The 22697-nt window shown below is 45.2% G+C and overlaps 1 protein-coding gene across 2 annotated transcripts in view; it reads left to right on the forward strand.

The window, feature by feature from the left end:
• Positions 1-1327: 1327 nt before the first annotated feature.
• Positions 1328-22697, forward strand: part of aig1 (androgen-induced 1 (H. sapiens)) — a 126237-nt gene continuing 104867 nt past the window's right edge. For both annotated transcript variants that reach the window (XM_048535473.2, XM_048535474.2), the window contains exon 1: positions 1328-1495. In XM_048535473.2, the coding sequence (XP_048391430.1) occupies positions 1355-1495 (141 nt within the window). In that variant the 5' untranslated portion in view covers positions 1328-1354. The remainder of the gene's footprint in view (positions 1496-22697) is intronic.

The following is a 22697-nucleotide window of genomic DNA, read 5'->3' on the forward strand; positions in this document are numbered from 1 at the left end:
GTCAGACCATTGAATTCTTAAGGCTGTGGGTGGAATGCTGATCAAGCGAGCTGTTTTGGCCTGGGTAGCGTTGGGTTTTTTGAGTGTTGTTGAAGTTCTATTAATGCAGGCAAGCGAAGAATACTGCACACACTCCTGATTTGTGTCTGGATATGAAAAGTTAGGACGGGGAGAGTTAATACTTTCACAGTTCTGCCACGTTGAAATATAAACAGTGATGTTCCTTTTGAGAAGAGAAATAACTCAGTGAGACATTTAATCTAGTCATTAACATTTTGCATTATAAGCCTTAATATATAAATCTATGCTCTGTGTGCGTATGTGTGTGCGAAGCTGTTAAGACATTATCTTGCAACTGTAAAAAGAGAGAACATGAATATTTATAATGAGTGGGTAGGAGTGATTACATGGACATAATCTCATTGAAGAGTTTGAATGACGTAACCACAAGATGAGATTTTCACTCTAGGTGTAACTGTTCATGTTTTTTGAAAGAATTGTCATATATATTTATTCTCCAATCAAATAAATTCAATCTACTGAAGGAAGGAACGCTGTTCTGTGTAGATTTTTAATCAGCTACATTATATAATTTGCAGCACTCAGGGACTGACAGACAATGTCCAGGTATTCATTACACCCACAATCAACAGCAGGCTTGCTTTCTTTAAAAACAATATTTGTTGATTTTATTTTGGAAGATAAGTGCACATTTATCCAGCAATAGATTCATTGACTTGTTTTATGTGCCTGTAGCCACAGAAATACTGCAGGAAAATCAAGACAGTACAGGATAAATAGCTGTAAACTGTGCCTCAAGCACATAGATTTTAAAAAGTACCTAGATACATAAACATGCATAAAATAGATTAGAGGGATAGAAAGTAAGAAAGAAAGAAAGAAAGAAAGATAGATAGATAGATAGATTGCTCGATAGATCGATAGATAGATAGATAGATAGAAAGATAGAAGTGATGGATACTGAATATGGAGAAATAGATAGTTGATGACTAGATAATAGATGGCTAAATAAACAGATATATAGAAAATATGCTTCTCAAACAGAACAAAATATTACTATTTACGCAATAATTGCATTGATACATACCTATCAATGCATCACAACATAATTATTGACAGAATGTTAAACTCAAATTCAGGGTTATATTCTTCACACATGAGGAATGATGGATTTATTGACTTGTGTGTATTTCTGCTGCTCGTGTCCTGAAGGCCTAAGTTATCCAGTGTCTAGCAGCAGCCTGCCAGCCGGGGTTTCCATGGTAACAGGCTCCATCTGGATCTGGGCAGTTACTAGGCAGCGGAGGAGACAAGCAGCATCAGCAGCAGCAACATGGCTCTCATCCCCTCCCAGGTCCTGAGGGTTGCTATCCTGCTCTCCTACCTCTCCATCCTCTGCAATTTCAAAGCCCTCGACATCCCAGCTCACCAAACATACGGCGGCAGCTGGAAATTCCTAACATTCATAGACCTGGTAAGTCATGAAGAGACTAAAGTCCTGATTATTATTCTATGGCGTCGCTGCTGCTATTTCTTTCTTCTTCCTCTTTGCTAAACGCAGCTACCACCGCCCCCCCCCCCCCCCACAGTTACACACAGACACTAGAAAAAAACCCGCTCAATGAATACTATTTCTCATTTAATGTGGGTGTTTGTTCCCCTCTCTCCCTCTGCTAACACAAAACAACATCTTCAGGACCATTGTCATTCATGAAAGGGAGAGGTTTAATTTTGTGTCTTGACATCTCAAGTCTAATTTTATGAATTTCAATCCTTTGCATTGTGTGATTAGGCTAGCTCACAGCCTGAACAGTTTAAATTCCTCTCCACTGGTGTTAAGAACTGAAAACCACTGCTCTGCATTTGGGGAAGGTAATGCCCATTCATTTTCAAAAGACAATGTGACAGGGATTTTGCTTCAGCAGGAAACATTTTGCAACCTTAGTTTCTATTATTTTCACAGTGTTTCCACAAAGGTTTAGGGGTACGGTTTGCTTATGTAGAGTTTGTGAGGGCATTTATCAATAGGGATGTGGACAGTGTTGAACATGAAAGGTACAGTCAGGCTTTCAGAATTGGTGTTTTGTTGGTCGCTAGTGCTGAATGATTGGTCTACTCCTACTCAAATGTTACAGGGTCAAAACAGGATTTCTGTACCTGTGATGACTGCGGATTGCGTCCCTGATGTCCTCTCTGTCAGCCTCCCCCTTTGATATTTTGCCCTGCTATTTACAATGATCTTGTTTCATGCGTATTAACAATGGAGAGGATCCAGAGTGAGTGATCCTTTTTGTCTGTTCTTCATGGTGGGAGGTGATTGACAGGGTATATACGCACTGTAGTGATCAGTCGCCATTGATTGAATGCATAGAGACCTCAGCACAAAACAATATCTGTAAGTCACATGAATCACCCACTCTATATGCAAGCAGAATAGTGGAATATGTAAATAATAAATGGGAAGAGCAGAACATTAAAGGACAGCCTTATCATTACAGCGATAGTCCACTGCATCTTAATGATAGTGCATCTTCAACTGTCACTAAAATCTTGGCTGCTAAGTAACAACAAGGGCTTACATTCACACAGGCTTCTGTACATTTACCAAAACACTGGGGCATTCATGCCATTTATCTGGGCACAATTTCTGCTTTCTGCTTCACGGTGATGTCAAAGTTGTGTTGTAAATATGGGCCAGGGCCTATTCTGATTTTGGAAATAATGATAAAGAGCCCCCTGGAGGCCACAACAAACTGAATGGATTCCAATTCAATGCCAAACTCGAGTTTAAATCGTATTCGGTGGATCCTGTAAGAATTGCTGAACACACTTTCTTTTAAAAATAAAGCATCCTCAGAATTGATTCAACCATCCAGAGAACTGAGACCCACAATTTTAAGGGAAGATCTTAGAGATGAGTTGGCACACATGCGGTTGGACGTGTGTGGACTGGGGGATATTGGGAGTTTGACTAGACAATGCAGTGGGCAGGTCTGGAATTGATAGATGGCACATGGTGTCAGACCAGTGATGGCAGGATAAGTGGATGAGCATCACCCTCAGCATTCTATCATTGATTGGGTATGTGTTTGCTCGTTTAAGATGCAAATGCATTTTTATAATGATTTTATTTGTTCCTGTTATCCCTGACTTTGTCCAAGTAAATGTCCTGGCACTACTTATTTCAAACATGCACAATAGCAATTCTAGAAGAAATACACTTCTTAAGTTATCAATTGAGTTCTGAATCTATGGGCAGTACCATCTTGGTGAAGCAAGCTGTTTGTTAAAAAGCTGGAGTTGTGAATAAGTACTCTCGCTTCCAAAGCCCAAAAGAGCAGAGCATTAGGAATGAAGGTTAAACTACCACATCATTGAGCAGTTGTTGAGGCAGTTCATAACGGAATAGCTCCTGAGGGAGTTTCAAGGAAATGTTGTGAAAAGTGAACAATTGAAATCTCTTGTGGAGTTTGAATGAGATTTAGAGACCCCAATGTCATTAATGTCTGAGAAATATTGGAAACTGCCACAACTGTTTTGATGTGATCTATGTACTACTTGTCATCAATTTTCTGTCTGTAACTAAAGTTGCCTTATGTTAATTTGGGGTTTTTAGAATATGTTATATCGATCTTTACACAGTCGAAACTTTTCTTTTGTCAATAACCATTTCTCTTTTATTTGACTACGTTTCATGTGCTCTAGATTTGTTATTCTTTCTTTGTCCTAAGAAACCTGGGTGCCTCTTTTCTAATACTGAATCAGTCTGAAGTTGATATATTTGGCTCAGCCATCACCTTGGTTAAATTTTGAAATTCATTATGAACAGTAGAGGGGTAGGAGTAGGAAGGAGTAGGTGCAACCCTCAAACCTTGGTCGTAACACAAAGTTTCAAAGTGATAATCTCTGGTTTATATTCTGCTGATTTCACAATATAAACCAAAAGAATGACATCGCTTTGTTAATTGCTCTCTCAGAATGACTCGGTATGGTAAGTGTTGAGTTTGCTTTCACTCCCACTTCCCTTTTAACTTCCCTCCTTATCATACCATCTTCTGTTATAATATTAACACTTTTCACTAATCTTTTTCAGTGAACTTTATCTGTCATGATTCTCCAATTTGCAGGGTTTGTCCAAATCCTTTCGTAGTGTTTCTATTGCTATATCAGATTTTCTTTGTTCACTTTTCTGAGTCAGGTTCATTTATATAGATTGAGAGCAGTCAGGGACCTGGGACAAATCTCCATTCCTTCCAGTGAGCAAAACTTTGACTCACTATCCTTCTTTTAATAGATACCGTGGAGCTTCCTCTTTTCAATCAACTCGATATCCAGCTCCAAATTCTACTTATAGCCAGCCAATGCTCTCAGACACTGTGGCAGCCTTTCCTATAGGAGGTTGACAGTACATGTAACTCAGTTGGTCACACTATGAGCCAAAGGTTTGAGCTGGGAGGCCTGGATTCTGGTTTCACCTGATCCAGAGATGTGTGATCCCATCACTGAACAGGTTAATTAGGAAAAGAGAAGTCTAAGACCTTGGATTAAACTCTACATGTCTTTCACCATTGTTTCAAACTATTACTTGAGTGGCCATACTGAAAAACAGTTTTATTTCTTTGATTCCAGTGCAACATGAGTCTTGCACACGATCTTGTCTTTAGAGCAAAAAATATTCCATTGGAACTATTCAATTTTAACATTCCAGAATGTCTTTGAGAAATAAAAAAATACTTGAACTTATTCCTTTCACAAGCTCAGGTCACCTACTCCCCTTGAATGAATAAAACAGACAGCCAGCTTACTGCTTTATAGACAATGCAGAACTTTTAAAGTGTTGTCATTTTTCTAACCAAAGCATGAGGGCAACCAATTTGCACAGAGCAAGTTCCCCTAGGTAGCAGCAAAAACAGAAGTTTGCTGGAAAAGCTCAGCAGGCCTGGTAGCATCTGCAGTGAGGAATCAGAGTTAACATCTCCGATCCAGTGAACTTCCCTCAGGACACCCCAAAATAGCAATGAGATAAATGATGAGGTAAACTGTGATCTTGCTTGAGAGATGAATACTGAGCCAGAAACTGCGGATAGACTTCCTGCTTGTCTTCGAAATGACGATACGGGATTTCTATTAATTTCACCCGAGACAGCAGGTGTGCTGTCAGCTTAATGCCTCCTTTGAAAGATGAGATCAGGCTCCAGCCACACCCTAATGCCACTTGGAGCTGCCATCTTGAACTTTCATAGTCAAGTCTCTGAAGTGGAATCTGAACACAATGTGTCACAACAGCCTCTCCAAAAAACGGAACACATTACAAACCACAGGAATAGGGGGGTCTTGAATCCAAGCCACAAGATCCCTCAGGTGACAGTCTTTTGGCTGACTCAAATTATTCATCTTCCACAACAAAGATATTCTTAAAAAAAGTTTCATAGCTTAAACACGCAGGTGTACAGCCCTCTGCATTGTTTTAGAAATCTGTCTGTCACGAAATGTAGGCTTACCCATTCTGCCACCTGTCCCTTCATTACACTGAAGTAAGGCACTAGATTGCTGTACCTGTGCTTCCTCAATAGGATAGATTCTTAAATATTTCAATGCAAATGCATAAAGGGTGATAACTGTTGGTCCGTAAGACCATAAGATATAGGACCAGGATTAGGCCATTCAGCCCCTCGAGCTTCACAATATTAAATAAGATCATAAAAACCAAAAGAACTGTGGATGCTGTAAATCAGGAACAAAAACAAAGTTGCTGGAAAAGCTCAGCGGGTCTGGCAGCATCTGTGAAGGAGAAAACAGAGTTAATGTTTCAGGTCCAGTGACCCTTCTTCAGAACTGAGGAAGGTTCTGAGGAAGGGTGACCAGACACGAAACGTTATCTCAGCTTTCTCCTTCAATAAGATCATGGTTGGTCTGAAACTCCTCACATATACAACCCTGCCCTTTCCCCACAACTTCTGATTCCCTTATTGGTCAAGAATCCATTTATCTCAGCCTAAAATAGCTCTTGGTGGCAAGGAGTTCCAAAGACTGACAACCTTCCGAGAGAAGAAATTCCCCCTCATCACATGAGGGTTGCTGGCTGGGTCAGCATTTCTTGCCCATTTCTAGTTCCCCTTGAAAAGGTGGTGGTGAGCTGCCTTCTGGAACCACTGCAGTTCACGTGCTGTAGGTTACCCATGATGCCCGTAGGGAGGGAATTCCAGGATTTTGACCCACCCACAGTTAAGGAACAGTGACATATTTCCAGGACAGGAGGGCGTGGCTTGGAGGGGAATTTGCATGAGGTGGTGTTCTTATGTTTCTGCCGCCCTTGTCCTTCTGGAAGAACAGCGCCTTCTCAACCCACAACCATTTGTGGGTTTGGAAGGTGCTAAGAATTTTTGGTGAATTGCTTCAGCGCATCTTATAGATAGTGCACGCTGCTGCTACTAAGCATCACTGATGAGGAGAGTGGATGTTCGTAGATGTGAAGCCAATCATCTGAATGGTGTCACACTTCTTGAGTGTTTTTAGAGCTTCACCCATTCAGGGCAAGTGGGGAGTATTCTATCACATTCCTGACTTCTGCCTTGTAGATGGTGGATAGGCTTTGGGCCATCAGGAGGGGAGTTACTTGCCACAGTGTTCCTAACCTCTGACCTGCTCTTGCAGCCACTGTGTTTATGTGGTGAACGTTCCTTCATAAAGTGGCTAAGGACATTGAGTACCAACCTGCAAATCCCTCCAACACACATAAACGGCAATTGGTCAGAGCAGGAGAGTTTCCTTGTCAGCTGCATGATGAGGAGGAAATTGGAGCTTCTATCATCACCATCCAAAGTTCCAAACTGCAACATACATGTTAAATGTGCAGGTTCCCATAGCAACTTGAGCTCGCTGAATGATTGTAGCTCATCGTTACTACAGGATTGGGATAATAACGCTGCGGATGTGATAATTAATTGCAAAAAATTGGAAGCTACTTAAGGGAGTCATTGTAACACATTAGATCAAAGCCGATTTGGGCTTACAACAAGGAGGGATGAAGCAATTCATTAAAAGTGTTGTAAGTGCCACTTTAATATGCATTGTGCAGGTTAACATTTCCATCACTCCACACAAGCAAAGGCTGATTACTGCATTAGCATGTTAGACTGCTTTGAACATTTGCCTCTGTCCAGCTCCCACTGAACCCCCAGCACTTGCATTAGATGGACAGATGTGGAAAGGGATGGCGAGAGCATCAGTTCCTTTAGAATTTTTTCAGAGCCAGCTCCAGTAACTTGAATGGCTCTGTGCGTGGGCAGAGAAATCAAGTCTGAGCCATGAAAACGTCACTGGACTATCATTTGAGTTGCTTACACCTCTACCTCATTGCTGTGTAGCTGTTGATGCCGTAGGACAATAACTGAATTAAACTCAATGAAAATGTTTGGAAAGACGTACCAAAGGGACACAGATTTTTAAACATCTGTTTTGCATGAAACCCAGCAATGTTGAGCAGATATATTTAATTTTGTATCTTGTCTACTTTCTGCAACTTTTTTAGACTGTCTAAAATCCATGATATCAAAACCTATTTCTGTTTAAAAGCACCTGGATTCCAAGCATATTTTCAGATTTTTTTTAAACTGCATGCACAAGCCTCAACTTCAAATCCAGTTATTTTAATTCACTTTTCACCATCTGTATTTGTGAATTTTAACGTTACTTAATAAGTGCTGCCATTTCAGCACTGCCTCAGGGAATGCTTCATCCATTTTGTAATAGCGTCAGTTTAAAGTAATCCCAGGTATGATACATAAGGACATAACAAAAATAAACTAGAATCAGCCATATGTGATAATGGGAACTGCAGATGCTGGAGAATCCAAGATAACAAAGTGTGAAGCTGGGTGAACACAGCAGGCCAAGCAGCATCTCAGGAGCACAAAAGCTGACGTTTCGGGCCTAGACCCTTCATCAGACGGCATGATGAAGGGTCTAGGCCGGAAACGTCAGCTTTTGTGCTCCTGAGATACTGCTTGGCCTGCTGTGTTCATCCAGCTCCACACTTTGATATCTTAGAATTGGCCATATGACCCTTTCAAGCCTGTTGTATCATTCAGTACAATTCAGCCTAATCTTCACCTATCCTCATATCCTTTAATTCGTGTAATAGTCAAATATCTATCAATCAATATCTTGCAACAAACTCAGCAAATGGGCAAACATTGCTTTCTGGGCTACAGAATCATAAAGATTCATAATGACTTCAGTGGAAGAAATTTCTCCTCATCTCAGGCCAACAACAATATTCTGAGACAAAAATCGAAGTTGCTGGAAAAGCTCAGCGGCTCTGGCAGCATCTGTGAAGAAAAAAAATCAGAATTAATGCTTTTGATCTGTTGACCCTTCCTTGGAAGATTTTCCTTCACAAAATCTGCCAAACCTGCTGAATTTTTCCAGCAACTTCCGTTTTTGTTCCTGATTTGCAGCATCTGCAGTTCTTTTGGTTTTTAACAATAGTCTGAGACTGTGCCCCTGTGTTCCAGTCTCCCCGGGCACAGAGAACAATTTTTCAATATCCTGTTGAACCTCTGAAGAAGTTTCTGTCTTTCAGTGAGAAATGTTTCATTATTCTAAATTCCAGACCATCAGATCCTGATTTACTCAATCTCCCCTCATTCCCAGTACCAGTCCACTGACCCCTCAAGGCTTTCCTTTCAGGGTAAGGATGACCTTCCTCAGATGAGGACAGCAAAAGGATTGGCAGGGACAGATGTTGTCAGTTCTGCTCCACTGGGTGTAAAAGTGAAACAACTTCCATTGCATGGGAGGAATTTAACATTTTTATAGAATTCCTACAGTGTGAAAGCAGGCCATTTGGCCTGTTGAGTCCACACTGACCCTCCAAAGAGCATCCCACTGAGACCTGCCCCCAACCCTCTCACTGTATTTCCCATTCTAGACACTATGGGAAATTTAGCATGGCCAATCCACCTAACATGCACATCTTTGGGCTGTAGGAGGAAACCCACGCAGACACAGGGAGAATGTGCAAACACCACACAGACAGCCACCTGAGGATAGAATCAAACAAAGATCACTGGTGTTGTAAGGCAGCAGTGCTAAACACTGTGCCACCCCTTAATGCCTTCCCTGTTCCTCCTTGTTGGGAGGGTAGACAATGGCAGCCCTTCCCACTTCCTGCCTCAATCCTATACACAGTTGGAAGAGGCCCAAGGATGGCCAACATGTGACTTGGAATGTGGGGAGCACATGCATGTTTGTTTGTGGGCTCCAGTTATAGAGTCATAGAGTCATACAGCATGGAAACAGACCCTTCAGTCCAACCAGTCTAAACCACCCATGTTCCCGAACTAAACTAGTCCCATCTGCCTGCATTTTGCCCATTTTCCTCCAAACCTTTCCTATTCATGTTCATATCCAAAATGTCTTTTAAATGTTGTAACTGTACCTACATCCAACACTTCCTTTGAGAATACATTCCACTCATGAGCCACTCTCTTTGTAAAAAAAGTTGCCTCTGATGTCTTTTTAAAATCTTTCTCCTTTCACCTTAAAAATATTCCCCCTTTGTTTTGAACTCACCCACCCTTGGGAAAAAATCCTCGCTATTCACTTATTCATGCCCCTTATGATTTTATCACCCTCTATAAGGTCACTCCTCAGCCTCCTACTCTCCAGTGACAAAAGTCTCAAACTATCCAGCCTCTCCTTATATTGCAAACCCTCCATTTCTGCGAACAGCCTGGAAAATCTTTTCTGAACCCTCTTCCAATTTAATAATATCCTTCCTACAACAGGGCAATCAGAGCTCTTCACAATACTCTAAAAGTGGCCTCACCAATATCCCGTACAACCTCAATATGATGTCCCAACTCCTGTACTCAGTGGACTGAGCAATGAAGGCAAGCGTGCTAAATGCCTTCTTCACCACCCTGCCGACCTATGACAGAAATTTAAGAGAACGATGTACCTGAACCCTGAAGTCTCTCGGTTCGACTGAACTACCTCGGGTCCTACCAATAACTGTATCAGTCCTGCCCTTCTTTGTTTTACCAAAATGCAATACATTGCATTTCCCCAAATTAAACTTCATCTGCTACTCAGTTAGATATTGGGGAAGGCTTGTCCCTCATTCAGGAAGTCACTCAGCGCCCGGTTGAGGGACCCAGCATGGAAATGGTAGGTCTTCCACTGACATCCATTCCCTGTCCTTACTTTCATTACTCCGAAGCCCCACCCATCACTGCAATTCCCATTCACACTGTGTGCCTGACTTCATCCATCATCTTTGCCTTTGAGTGGGCAAACAGTACCAGCAGCAATCACTGGCACCTGGTGGAGCTGCTGTTCAATATTACCAATGGCCTCTGATTGGCCAACAGTTGTCAATGGGTGGAGCTCCCATCCTCTGGGTCCTTGGTTGCAGGAATGTCCCATTGCTGGCCTGTCGAGGTTGTGAGTGGCACTTAGTTTGGGAGCCTTTCCCCAGAAGAAGCAATACAGGGCCCCTGCTGCTTCTCCATCTAGCAATCAATACCATTGGTTCCTCCATTAAATGCTACCTTACAAGTGTAACGTTCACCCTGCACCATTGATGTGTGGTCTTTCTAGTGAAATTGGTGATGTCTAATAGGTGCTGGGCATCTTGGGTTTTGCAATGTGCCTATAAAGAGTAAAGGCGTAATGTTAAGAGCAAGATGTAATGAAGGTGGATTTATATTTTGCAGTTATTTTGTGAGTTAAGAAAGGATGTTAAGGCATGTTTAGTTTTATTTTTGAATGGTCTAGTGGGATTGGTGCCTGAAGTCTGGAGTTGCGTTTTGTTTGCATGTGTCTGAATGAGGTGAACGGTTTAGTGCATTATGAACAGAAAGATAAAACCTGCACTGTTCCTCAGTGACAGGGAACCAATGGCACACAGATATAGGCAGAACTTTCCAGACAGGTATGCCATCCAGGGATAATGGGACCTGCAGATGCTGGAGAATTCAAGATAACAAAGTGTGAAGCTGGATGTACACAGCAGGCCAAGCAGCATCTCAGGAGCATAAAAACTGACGTTTCGGGCCTAGACTCTCTCTGATGAAGGGTCTAGGCCCGAAACGTCAGCTTTTGTGCTCGTGAGATGCTGCTTGGCCTGCTGTGTTCATCCAGCTCCACACTTTGTTATCTCAGTTATGCCATCCACATCTATTGTATTCAGAGTGTTATTGTATTCAGAGACCAACAAACACTGGGTTTTGGGAACTCAGGTCATTGCACTGAAGTAAAAGCAATAATGAATGTAGTTTGCAGTTTGTTTTAGTTGTATCAAGGAGGAATAACAGCTGAAGGGGCAAAAAATGTCAAGTTGCAAAAGGAAACTGATGGCAGCTATGCCAACCTCAGCAACAAGCCTCAGTGGAGATCATGGCTTTGTTACTGCACAGAGGTTTGGGTGTTCTTAGGAGATAAAAATATGAGCTTGAATCCTTTTCTGATATTTTTAATTAAATCTTTCTAATCTTTTATATTGTCTCATATGGTATAGTATTTTTTGTGTTTAATAAATGTTTATTTTTTCTTTGTGTTAAAAGTGCAATAGCAGACTCTTGTGAACATGTTCAGGATTTAACAAATTCGGTCAGGATTTTCTCACATGCTTCCAAACTCCAGAGAATACACACAGTTTATTTAATCTCACCTCACTAGATAAGCCTTCTATCACATTAATTAATCTGGTGAACCTTTGTTGTATTGCCTCTATGACAAGTATATTTTACTTGAGGTTAGAAGACCAAACCTCACCAAGACTGTACATAACTGCAATAAGACATCTTTGCTCCTACACTCAATTCCTCCCATAATACAGGTTAATGCAACATAGGGGAGGCAATGGCCTAGTTGTATTATTGCTCGACTGGTAATCCAGAGACCCAGATAACATTCTGGATTCATATCCCACCATGGCAGACATTGGAATTTGAAATCAATAAATATCTGGAATTAAGAATCTAGTGATAACCAGTAATGTGTTGTTGATTGTTGGGTAAAACCCATTTGGTTCATAATGTCTTTAGGGAAGGAAACTGCCATCCCTACCTGGTCTGACCTACATGTGACTCCAGACCCACAGCAATGTGGTTGACTCTCAACTGCCCTCTGCTGCCTAAAATGACATCCTCATCCTGTAAGTGAATAAAGGAACTTTTGGCTCATTAATTGCTGGCTGCACCTTTACCCTAACTTGCAATGACTCATGAATAAGGACATTCAAATTCCTTTGCAGCCTATTTGAGAAATTCCCCCTATTTCTGTTTTCCTACCAAAGTGTATAAGCTCACATTTCTCCACATTGTATTCCATCTACTGAATCCTTGCCTGCTCACTTAGCTTCTCCAAATCATTCTCCTCACAACTCACATTCCTGTTTAGTTTCGGACAACCCTATGGGTTAGCACTTTGTTCTCTTATTACTGACAACTGAGTTTAATTCCAGGTCCAATGACAGTTTAAATATTAAATCTGTGTCAAATGTAAGAGTCAAAATTAAAGCTGGGATCAATTTTGTCTAAAATATTATCACAACGCATGTGATATCTAAGCTTCCTCCAATGTTCAATTGAAGATGAGTTACATATCTCTGTAGGATTATTGACATTTTAAAGACTTAACAGTTCTGATATTAATACGCTTGGATTTAAACACATTTCTTATTAAGATGCGTAAAGGGTATATCATGGGGGAGGGGGTCAATTGACTGGATGGCTGGTTTACAACGTAGGACAAATCAAACATAGAGCCATAGGGTCATACAGCACGAAAACAGACCCTTCGGTCAAACCAGTCCATGCCCATAATCCCAAACTAAACCAGTCCCGCCTGCCTGTTTCTGGCCCACATCCTTCTAAATATTCCCTATTTATGCACTTCTGTAAATGTCTTTTAACTGTTGTAGTTATACCCACATCCAACAATTCCTCAGGAAGATCATTCCACTTGTAAATCACATTCTGTGTGAACAATTTGCACCTCATGTCCTTTCTGAATCTCACCTCCCACCTTGTGCACAGGGCTGACATTACCATGAAGGTCCTATATTCTCAACCTCACCCCTTGTCTGACATGTGGTGACCCTCAGGTTTAACCTCCAGCAGTTGTCTCTCCCCAATTAGAGAACAGTCCTATGGTCCTCTGGTACTGTGGTGACTTTACCTTCACTGTGTGCTAATTCATGGAGTTATCAAAAATCTCAGTGGTAGGCGGTTGCTGTGAATTTTCTTGTGGGTGATATTATGGCCACACATTGGATGTTCCCTGGGAACTGTCTTTGTATCAACCATTTCCACTTCCTCTAATTGGAATTCTTCACCTGCGTTTGTTGATTTCATCTGAGTTCTGAAGAAAAGTCAGACTGAACTCAAAACATTAACTCTGTGGCTCTCTCCACAGATCCTGCCAGAACTGCTGAGTTTCTCCAGCGGCTTACTTTTTAATACTTAATTACATAGTGCTTAGGCTGTCTATTAAAAGGAACTTGGAGTGATTGTGTTGTGGTCAGCCAGGTGGAAATCATTGAATATGAGGTCCCTGATTGGGGATGTTATTCTGGTCCAATCTAGGAGCCCTGGCTGACAGATATAGACAGGAGTGTCAGTGGTTCTGTTCACTATAGGAGCTGGCTCTGAGGGAGCTAGGTAGATGTCTTGTACTATGCATTGTGCTATGCATTTATAAATAAGGAGTGACTTGGTGATTGGATACTGGCATTCATGGAGTAAGTTTAGAACTGAGTTAAAATTCATATGTAAATGCTGCTAGACATTTGTAATTGTTAGAAAGAATGGGGAAAGGCAATATAACTTAATGGATACATTATGAAAAAAAAGTAAAAAAAGCAAAGGGGCCTGAGGCAATACACACACAAATTGTTAGAGGCATAGGATTTTGTTTATTCATTTGTGGGTGTCACTGGCTGGTCAGCATTTCTTGCCCATGCCTAGGTGCCCATGAGTTGGTGTTGGTGAGCTGCCTTCTTGAACTACTACGGCCCTCGCTGTGATGGCCCACAATGCTATTGGGGAGGGAATTTCAGGATTTTGATCCAGTGACAGTGAAGGAACGGCAATATATTTCCAGGTCAGAATGGTGAGTGGCTTGGAAGTGGTGGTGTTCTCATATATCTGCTGCCCTTGCCCTTCTAGATGGAAGTAGACACAAGCATGATGAACTTTTTAGAAAATGCTGTTTTAGGCCCTCTACTTGACTTTTGTATTCAGTTTTAGGGGACCACGCTTTAGAAAGGATATGACATCAGTGAGGACATAGCCAACTGTTTCAAGGATGAGCGATTTCATTTAGAAGGACAAAATGGATATGCTGGGGCATTTCTCTTTTGAGAATGGGAAACTGAGAGGAAACATGATAGAGATATTCAAAATCATGTGTGCTTTTGGCAGAGTAATTAGGGAGAAACTATTCCTGTTAGCGGAAAAGAAGGACAACACCAGTCAAAGCGATTGGCAAAAGAACCAAAGATGACATGAGGAAAAGGTATGGAATTGGACTTGGAATGCACTGCCTGAGAGTGTGGTGGAGACGGATTCAATCTTGCAGTTTCCAGAGGAAATTGGATATTTGTCTAAAAAGAGAACATTTGCAGGACTCCAGGAGTAAGGAGAGGGGAGTGGGATGAGCTGTGTAGCTCTTAACATGGAGCCAGCACAGAACTGAACAGGCTGAAAGGCCTCCTTCTCCACTGTAACCATTCAATACAATATGAAATCTTGGGATTTAGAAATGGTTTTCAGGTAATGTATTTCACCCAGTTTTACTCCGTCAGATTCTTGATGAAATGTCTACTCACTGAGACAAGCAACTGAATCATCATGACAACAAAGAAATGAACTGGTTCCAAGAATTCAGAGAAACAGAAAGATTCCTAGAGGGGGGATTTACGAAGCATCACCCACAAGAGTCTAATACAACATGTAATTGAAATGCATTTATATTTGGCAGGTTTCTGTTCCTATAATTGGTGGGCTGCTTGGAAAATTTAATCCTTTAGGTGGTACTTTTTGAAATGGCACAAGATTAACACAGACGAACTGTCATTGGACCTGGATTTAAATCTGACTCTTTACGAATAAAAATGTGGTGTGCTAACCACTGGAGTTATCTGATCCCAATTATTTCAGAATGGCGACAGATTGGAAAAGGAGGAGATGCACCAAGACTTGGGTACACCAGTGACTGAATGAGGTGCAGTTAGCAGCGAAGAAGGTAATTGGTATGTTGGCCTTCATAGCGAGAGGATTCAAGTATAGGAACAGGGATGTCTTGCTGCCAATGTCCAGGGCCTTAGTGAGACCATGCCCAGGGTATCGTATGCAGTTTTGATCTCCTTGTCTGAGGAAGGATGTTCTAGTGATAGATTTCTGAAAAAAGAAGTTTTTACCAAATTGATTCCTGAGATGGCAGGGGTGACGTATGAAGAGAGGCTGGATTGCTCAGGACTACATTCAAGGAAGTTTAGTAAAATGAGGGGGTATCTCATGGAAATGTATAAAATTCTAACAGGGCTAGACAGGGTAAACTCAGGAAAGAGGTTCCCAATTACCATGAACTCCAGAACCAGGAGCCGCAGTCTCAGGATACACTGAAAGCAATTTAGGTCTGAGCTGAGTCAGTTGAGTCCATTTTGAGATTCTTGGATTTACAGAAGAGTTGAAATTATTTTCTTCTGGTTTCCTTTGATGGTGATTGGTTTGTGAGATGCTACCCTACCAACCTATACTTGCAGTGCAGAGGTGTTTAATTGTCCTCAAATTGTGACCGACCAAGCATTCTCATCCACACACTAATACATCAGATCAGAAGTTGCAGTCTGTTTTCAGCCCTTTTTTTTTGTATATTCCTGTGTGGAGAAAACTCAAAGGTTTCTTCAGGAGATGGCTTCCTCCTGAGAGAAATATAAACAAGTCAGCTCCTGATTTTCTGTGATAACAAAGTGTGGAGCTGGATGAACACAGCAGGCCAAGCAGCATCTCAGGAGCACAAAAGCTGATGTTTTGGGCGCAGACCCTTCATCAGAGAGGGGGATGGGGTGAGGGTTCTGGAATAAATAGGGAGAGAGGGGGAGGCGGAGTGAAGATGGAGAGAAAAGAAGATAGTTGGAGAAGAGAGTATGGGTGGGGAAGTAGGGAGGGGATAGGTCAGTCCAGGGAAGACGGACAGGTCAAGGAGGTGGGCTGAGGTTAGTAGGTAGGAAATGGAGGTGCGGCTTGAGGTGGGAGGAAGGGATGGGTGAGAGGAAGAACAGGTTAGGGAGGCAGAGACAGGCTGGGCTGGTTTGGGGATGCAAGATAATAAAATGTGAGGCTGGATGAACACAGCAGGCCAAGCAGCATCTCAGGAGCACAAAAGCTGACGTTTCGGGCCTAGACCCTTCATCAGAGAGGGGGATGGGGGGAGGGAACTGGAATAAATAGGGAGAGAGGGGGAGGCGGACCGAAGATGGAGAGTAAAGAAGATAGGTGGAGAGGGTGTAGGTGGGGAGGTAGGGAGGGGATAGTTCAGTCCAGGGAAGACGGACAGGTCAAGGAGGTGGGATGAGGTTAGTAGGTAGCTGGGGGTGCGGCTTGGGGTGGGAGGAAGGGATGGGTGAGAGGAAGAACCGGTTAGGGAGGCAGAGACAGGTTGGACTGGTTTTGGGATGCAGTGGGTGGGGGGGAAGAGCTGGGCTGGTTGTGTGATGCAGTGGGGGGAGGGGATGAACTGGGCTGGTTTAGGGATGCAGTGGGGGAAGGGGAGATTTTGAAACTGGTGAAGTCCACATTGATACCATATGGCTGCAGGGTTCCCAGCAGCCATATGGTATCAATGTGGACTTCACCAGTTTCAAAATCTCCCCTTCCCCCACTGCATCCCTAAACCAGCCCAGTTCATCCCCTCCCCCCACTGCACCACACAACCAGCCCAGCTCTTCCCCCCCACCCACTGCATCCCAAAACCAGTCCAACCTGTCTCTGCCTCCCTAACCGGTTCTTCCTCTCACCCATCCCTTCCTCCCACCCCAAGCCGCACCCCCAGCTACCTACTAACCTCATCCCACCTCCTTGACCTGTCCGTCTTCCCTGGACTGACCTATCCCCTCCCTACCTCCCCACCTACACCCTCTCCACCTATCTTCTTTACTCTCCATCTTCGGTCCGCCTCCCCCTCTCTCCCTATTTATTCCAGTTCCCTCCCCCCATCCCCCTCTCTGATGAAGGGTCTAGGCCCGAAACGTCAGCTTTTGTGCTCCTGAGATGCTGCTTGGCCTGCTGTGTTCATCCAGCCTCACATTTTATTATCTTGGAATCTCCAGCATCTGCAGTTCCCATTATCTCTGGTTTGGGGATGCAGGTGGAGGAGAGGATGAGCTGGGCTGGTTGTGTGATGCAATGGGGGGAGGGGGCGAACTGGGCTGGTTTAGGGATGCAGTGGGGGAAGGGGAGATTTTGAAACTGGTGAAGTCCACATTGATACCATATGGCTGCAGGGTTCCCAGCAGCCATATGGTATCAATGTGGACTTCACCAGTTTCAAAATCTCCCCTTCCCCCACTGCATCCCTAAACCAGCCCAGTTCATCCCCTCCCCCCACTGCACCACACAACCAGCCCAGCTCTTCCCCCCCACCCACTGCATCCCAAAACCAGTCCAACCTGTCTCTGCCTCCCTAACCGGTTCTTCCTCTCACCCATCCCTTCCTCCCACCCCAAGCCGCACCCCCAGCTACCTACTAACCTCATCCCACCTCCTTGACCTGTCCGTCTTCCCTGGACTGACCTATCCCCTCCCTACCTCCCCACCTACACCCTCTCCACCTATCTTCTTTACTCTCCATCTTCGGTCCGCCTCCCCCTCTCTCCCTATTTATTCCAGTTCCCTCCCCCCATCCCCCTCTCTGATGAAGGGTCTAGGCCCGAAACGTCAGCTTTTGTGCTCCTGAGATGCTGCTTGGCCTGCTGTGTTCATCCAGCCTCACATTTTATTATCTTGGAATCTCCAGCATCTGCAGTTCCCATTATCTCTGGTTTGGGGATGCAGGTGGAGGAGAGGATGAGCTGGGCTGGTTGTGTGATGCAATGGGGGGAGGGGGCGAACTGGGCTGGTTTTGGGGTGCAGTGGGGGAAGGGGAGATTTTGAAGCTGGTGAAGTCCACATTGATACCATTGGGCTGCAGGGTTCCCAAGCGGAATATGAGTTGCTGTTCCTGCAACCTTCGGGTGGCATCATTGTGGCACTGCAGGAGGCCCATGATGGACATGTCATCTAGAGAATGGGAGGGGGAGTGGAAATGGTTCACGACTGGCAGGTGCAGTTGTTTATTGCGAACCGAGCGGAGGTGTTCTACAAAGCGGTCCCCAAGCTTCCGCTTGGTTTCCCCAATGTAGAGGAAGCTACTCCGGGTACAATGGATACAGTATACCACATTGGCAGATGTGCAGGTGAACCTCTGCTTAATATAGGGGTGAGGGAGGAGGTGTGGGGGCAAGTGTAGCATTTCCTGCGGTTGCAGGGGAAGGTGCGGGGTGTGGTGGGGTTGGAGGGCAGTGTGGAGCGAACAAGGGAGTCACGGAGAGAGTGGTCTCTCCAGAAGGCAAACAACGGTGGGGATGGAAAAATGTCTTGGGTGGTGGGGTCGGATTGTAGATGGCGGAGGTGTCGGAAGATGACGCGTTGTATCCGGAGGTTGGTGGGGTGGTGTGTGAGAATGAGGGCGATCCTCTTTGGGCGGTTGTTGCGGGGGCGGGGTGTGAGGGATGTGTTGCGGGAAATGCGGGAGACGCGGTCAAGGGCGTTCTCGATCACTGCAGGGGGAAAGTTACGGTCCTTGAAGAACTTGGACATCTGGGATGTGCGGGAGTGGAATGCCTCATCCTGAGAGCAGATGCGGCAGAGGCGGAGGAATTGGGAATAGGGGATGGAATTTTTGCAGGAGGGTGGGTGGGAGGAGGTGTATTCTAGGTAGCTGTGGGAGTCGGTGGGCTTGAAATGGACATCAGTTACAAGCTGGTTGCCTGAGATGGAGACTGAGAGGTCTAGGAAGGTGAGGGATGTGCTGGAGATGGCCCAGGTGAACCTGAGGTTGGGGTGGAAGGTGTTGGTGAAGTGGATGAACTGGTTGAACTCCTCTGGGGAGCAAGAGGCGGCGCCGATACAGTCATCAATGTAACGGTAGAAGAGGTGGGGTTTGGGGCCTGTGTAGGTGCGGAAGAGGGACTGTTCCACGTAACCTACACAGAGGCAGGCATAGCTGGGGCCCATGCGGGTGCCCATGGCCACCCCCTTTGTCTGTAGGAAGTGGGAGGAATCGAAAGAGAAGTTGTTGAGGGTGAGGACGAGTTCGGCTAGGCGGATGAGGGTGTTGGTGGAGGGGGACTGGTCGGGCCTGTGGGACAGGAAGAAGTGGAGGGCCTTCAGGCCATCTGCATGCGGAATACAGGTGTATAGGGACTGGACGTGAAAATGAGGTATTGGGGGCCAGGGAATTGGAAGTTCTGGAGGAGTCGGAGGGCGTGGGTGGTGTCACGGACGTAGGTAGGGAGTTCCTGGACCAAAGGGGAGAAAACGGAGTCCAGATAGGTGGAGATGAGTTCGGTGGGGCAGGAACAGGCTGAGACAATGGGTCAACCAGGGCAGGCAGGTTTGTGGAATTTGGGAAGGAGATAGAAACAGGCCGTGCGGGGTTGGGGAATGATAAGGTTGGAGGCTGTGGGTCGGAGGTCCCCTGAGGTGATGAGGTCATGGATGGTTGGAGATGATGGTTTGGTGCTTGGGGGTGGGGTCATGATCGAGGGGGTGGTAGGAGGTGGTGTCAGAGAGTTGGCTTTTGGCCTCGGCGATGTAGAGGTCAGTGCGCCATACTACCACTGTGCCACCCTTGTCTGCGGGTTTGATGGTGAGGTTGGGCTTGGAGCGGAGGGAGAGGAGAGCTTCCTGTTCTGCAGGGAAGAGGTTGGAGTGGGTGAGAGGGGTGGAGAGGTTGAGGCGGTTAATGTCTTGATGGCAGTTGGAGATAAAGAGGTCGAGGAGGGTAGGAGGCCTGGGGGTGGTGTCCAAGAGGAGGACTTGTGGTGGAAGCAGGTGAAGGGGTCAGAGGAGGGATGGTTAGGTTCCCGGTTGAAGAAGTAGGCATGGAGGCGAAGACGGTGGAAAAACTGCTCTATGTCCAAACATGACTGGTATTCGTTGATGTGTGGTCGTAGGGGGACAAAGGTGAGCCCCTTGCTTAGGACTGACCGTTCATCCTTAGTCAGTGGGAGGTCTGGGGGGATGGTGAAGATGTGGCAAGGCTCAGTGTGGCTGTCTCCTCTGGGGTTGTTGGCTGTGGAGGTTGTGGGCGGAGCGATGAGGTTGACGGCTGTGGGCGGGGTTCCGTCGGCGTCGGCCGTGGGCGGGGTTCCATCGGCGTGGGAGGAGCGGTGTGGGTGGCAGCAGCAGCGGTGAGGGTGGGATGTGTGGTGTTATAACTGGAAATGCAGTGGCATTCCCAATTCCTCCGCCTCCGCCGCATCTGCTCCCAGGATGAGGCATTCCACTCCCGCACATCCCAGATGTCCAAGTTCTTCAAGGACCGCAACTTTCCCCCCACAGTGGTCGAGAACGCCCTTGGCCACGTCTTCCGTAACACATCCCTCTCACCCCGACCCACCACAACCGCCCAAAGAGGATCCCCCTCGTTCTCACACACCACCCTACCAACCTCCGGATACAACGCATCATCCTCCGACACCTCCGCCATCTACAATCCGACCCCACCACCCAATACATTTTTCTATCCCCACCCTTGTCTGCTTTCCGGAGAGACCACTCTCTCCGTGACTCCCTTGTTCGCTCCACACTGCCCTCCAGCCCCACCACACCCGGCACCTTCCCCTGCAACCGCAGGAAGTGCTACACTTGCCCCCACACCTCATCTCTCACCCCCATCCCAGGCCCCAAGATGATTTTCCACATTAAGCAGAGGTTCACCTGCACATCTGGCAATGTGGTATACTGTATCCATTGTACCCGGAGTGGCTTCCTCTACATTGGGGAAACCAAGTGGAGGTTTGGGGACCGCTTTGCAGAACACCTCTGTTCGGTTCGCAATAAACAACTGCACCTCCCAGTCGCGAACCATTTCAACTTCCCCTCCCATTCTTTAGATGACATGTCCATCGTGGGCCTCCTGCAGTGCCACAATGATGCCACCCGAAGGTTGCAGGAACAGCAACTCATATTCCGCTTGGGAACCCTGCAGCCCAATGGTATCAATGTGGACTTCACCAGCTTCAAAATCTCCCCTTCCCCCACCGCACCCCAAAACCAGCCCAGCTCGTCCCCTCCCCCCACTGCATCAAAAAACCAGCCCAGCTCATCCTCTCCCCCAACTGCATCCCCAAACCAGCCCAGTCTGTCTCTGCCTCCCTAACCTGTTCTTCCTCTCACCCATCCCTTCCTCCCGCCTCAAGCCGCACCTCTATTTCCTACCTACTAACCTCAGCCCACCTCCTTGACCTGTCCGTCTTCCCTGGACTGAACTATCCCCTCCCTACCTCCCCACCCATACTCTCCTCTCCACCTATCTTCTTTTCTCTCCATCTTCACTCCGCCTCCCCCTCTCTCCCTATTTATTCCAGAACCCTCACCCCATCCCCCTCTCTGATGAAGGGTCTAGGCCCAAAACATCAGCTTTTGTGCTCCTGAGATGCTGCTTGGCCTGCTGTGTTCATCCAGCTTCACACTTTGTTATCTTGGATTCTCTAGCATCTGCAGTTCCCATTATCTCCTGATTTTCTGTCCCCTGTTTGGCCTTTCCATTTGAAGTTTCCCTGATTTGGCATCAGGGTGACATTCCTTGTGTTCACACAGGACTCTGCCAATCACTGTGTTGATATCCACAGTCATCTTTAGGCTATAGCAATCCTCCTCAAATTTGGTAAATCCAAACACTTTGGGTTTCTGATCTATTGTCATGATGTGGAATAAAGATTTTGGTGAATTGTAGTTATCTATGTTTTGGAGCATGCGGTTTGCTGCCTTCCTGTTCATGGACACTTTCTGACCATGAGCCTAGGTGTGTTTCAGGGTAAACAAACAAACTCTTGAATGAGCTGGGAGCAAGTTGTCGAAGCTTGGAGCGGACATTTTAAAGAGAGATGCAAAAGCCCTGTAAAACACATAGAAACTAGTGTTGTCATATACAGGAATATGGAACATAAGTAGGCCATTCAGCCTCTTGAGCCTGTTCTGTCATTCAATGAGATCATGGCTGATCTGCGGCACAACTCCAAATAACAGCCTTTGGCCCATCTGTGATAATACCTTTCCTTCACAGAAATGTATCTATCTTAGATTTAAAATTAGCAAACGATCTAGCATCAATTAATTAGAATCAGTTATCACTGACAATATTACAATGTAAAAGATCCAGATGAAACTCAACCGATCTGGCAGCATCTGTGGAGAGAGAAGTCAAGTTAACAGTTCAAGTTCAACGCAGCATTTTCTTTGAAGACTTGCTGAATTTCTACAGTGGTTTCTGCATTTATTTCAGGTCTCCAGCATCTAAAATATTTTTAAGTTTAATTATGGATAAGCAGATTGTCAACTTTCAATTGGGTAAGTATCCTGTAATGATCCTGTGATTAAGAAGCTCGACCCTGAGCCAAA

This window comes from Stegostoma tigrinum, chromosome 9 (genome assembly GCF_030684315.1).
Source record: "Stegostoma tigrinum isolate sSteTig4 chromosome 9, sSteTig4.hap1, whole genome shotgun sequence".
Lineage (NCBI taxonomy): Eukaryota > Metazoa > Chordata > Chondrichthyes > Orectolobiformes > Stegostomatidae > Stegostoma > Stegostoma tigrinum.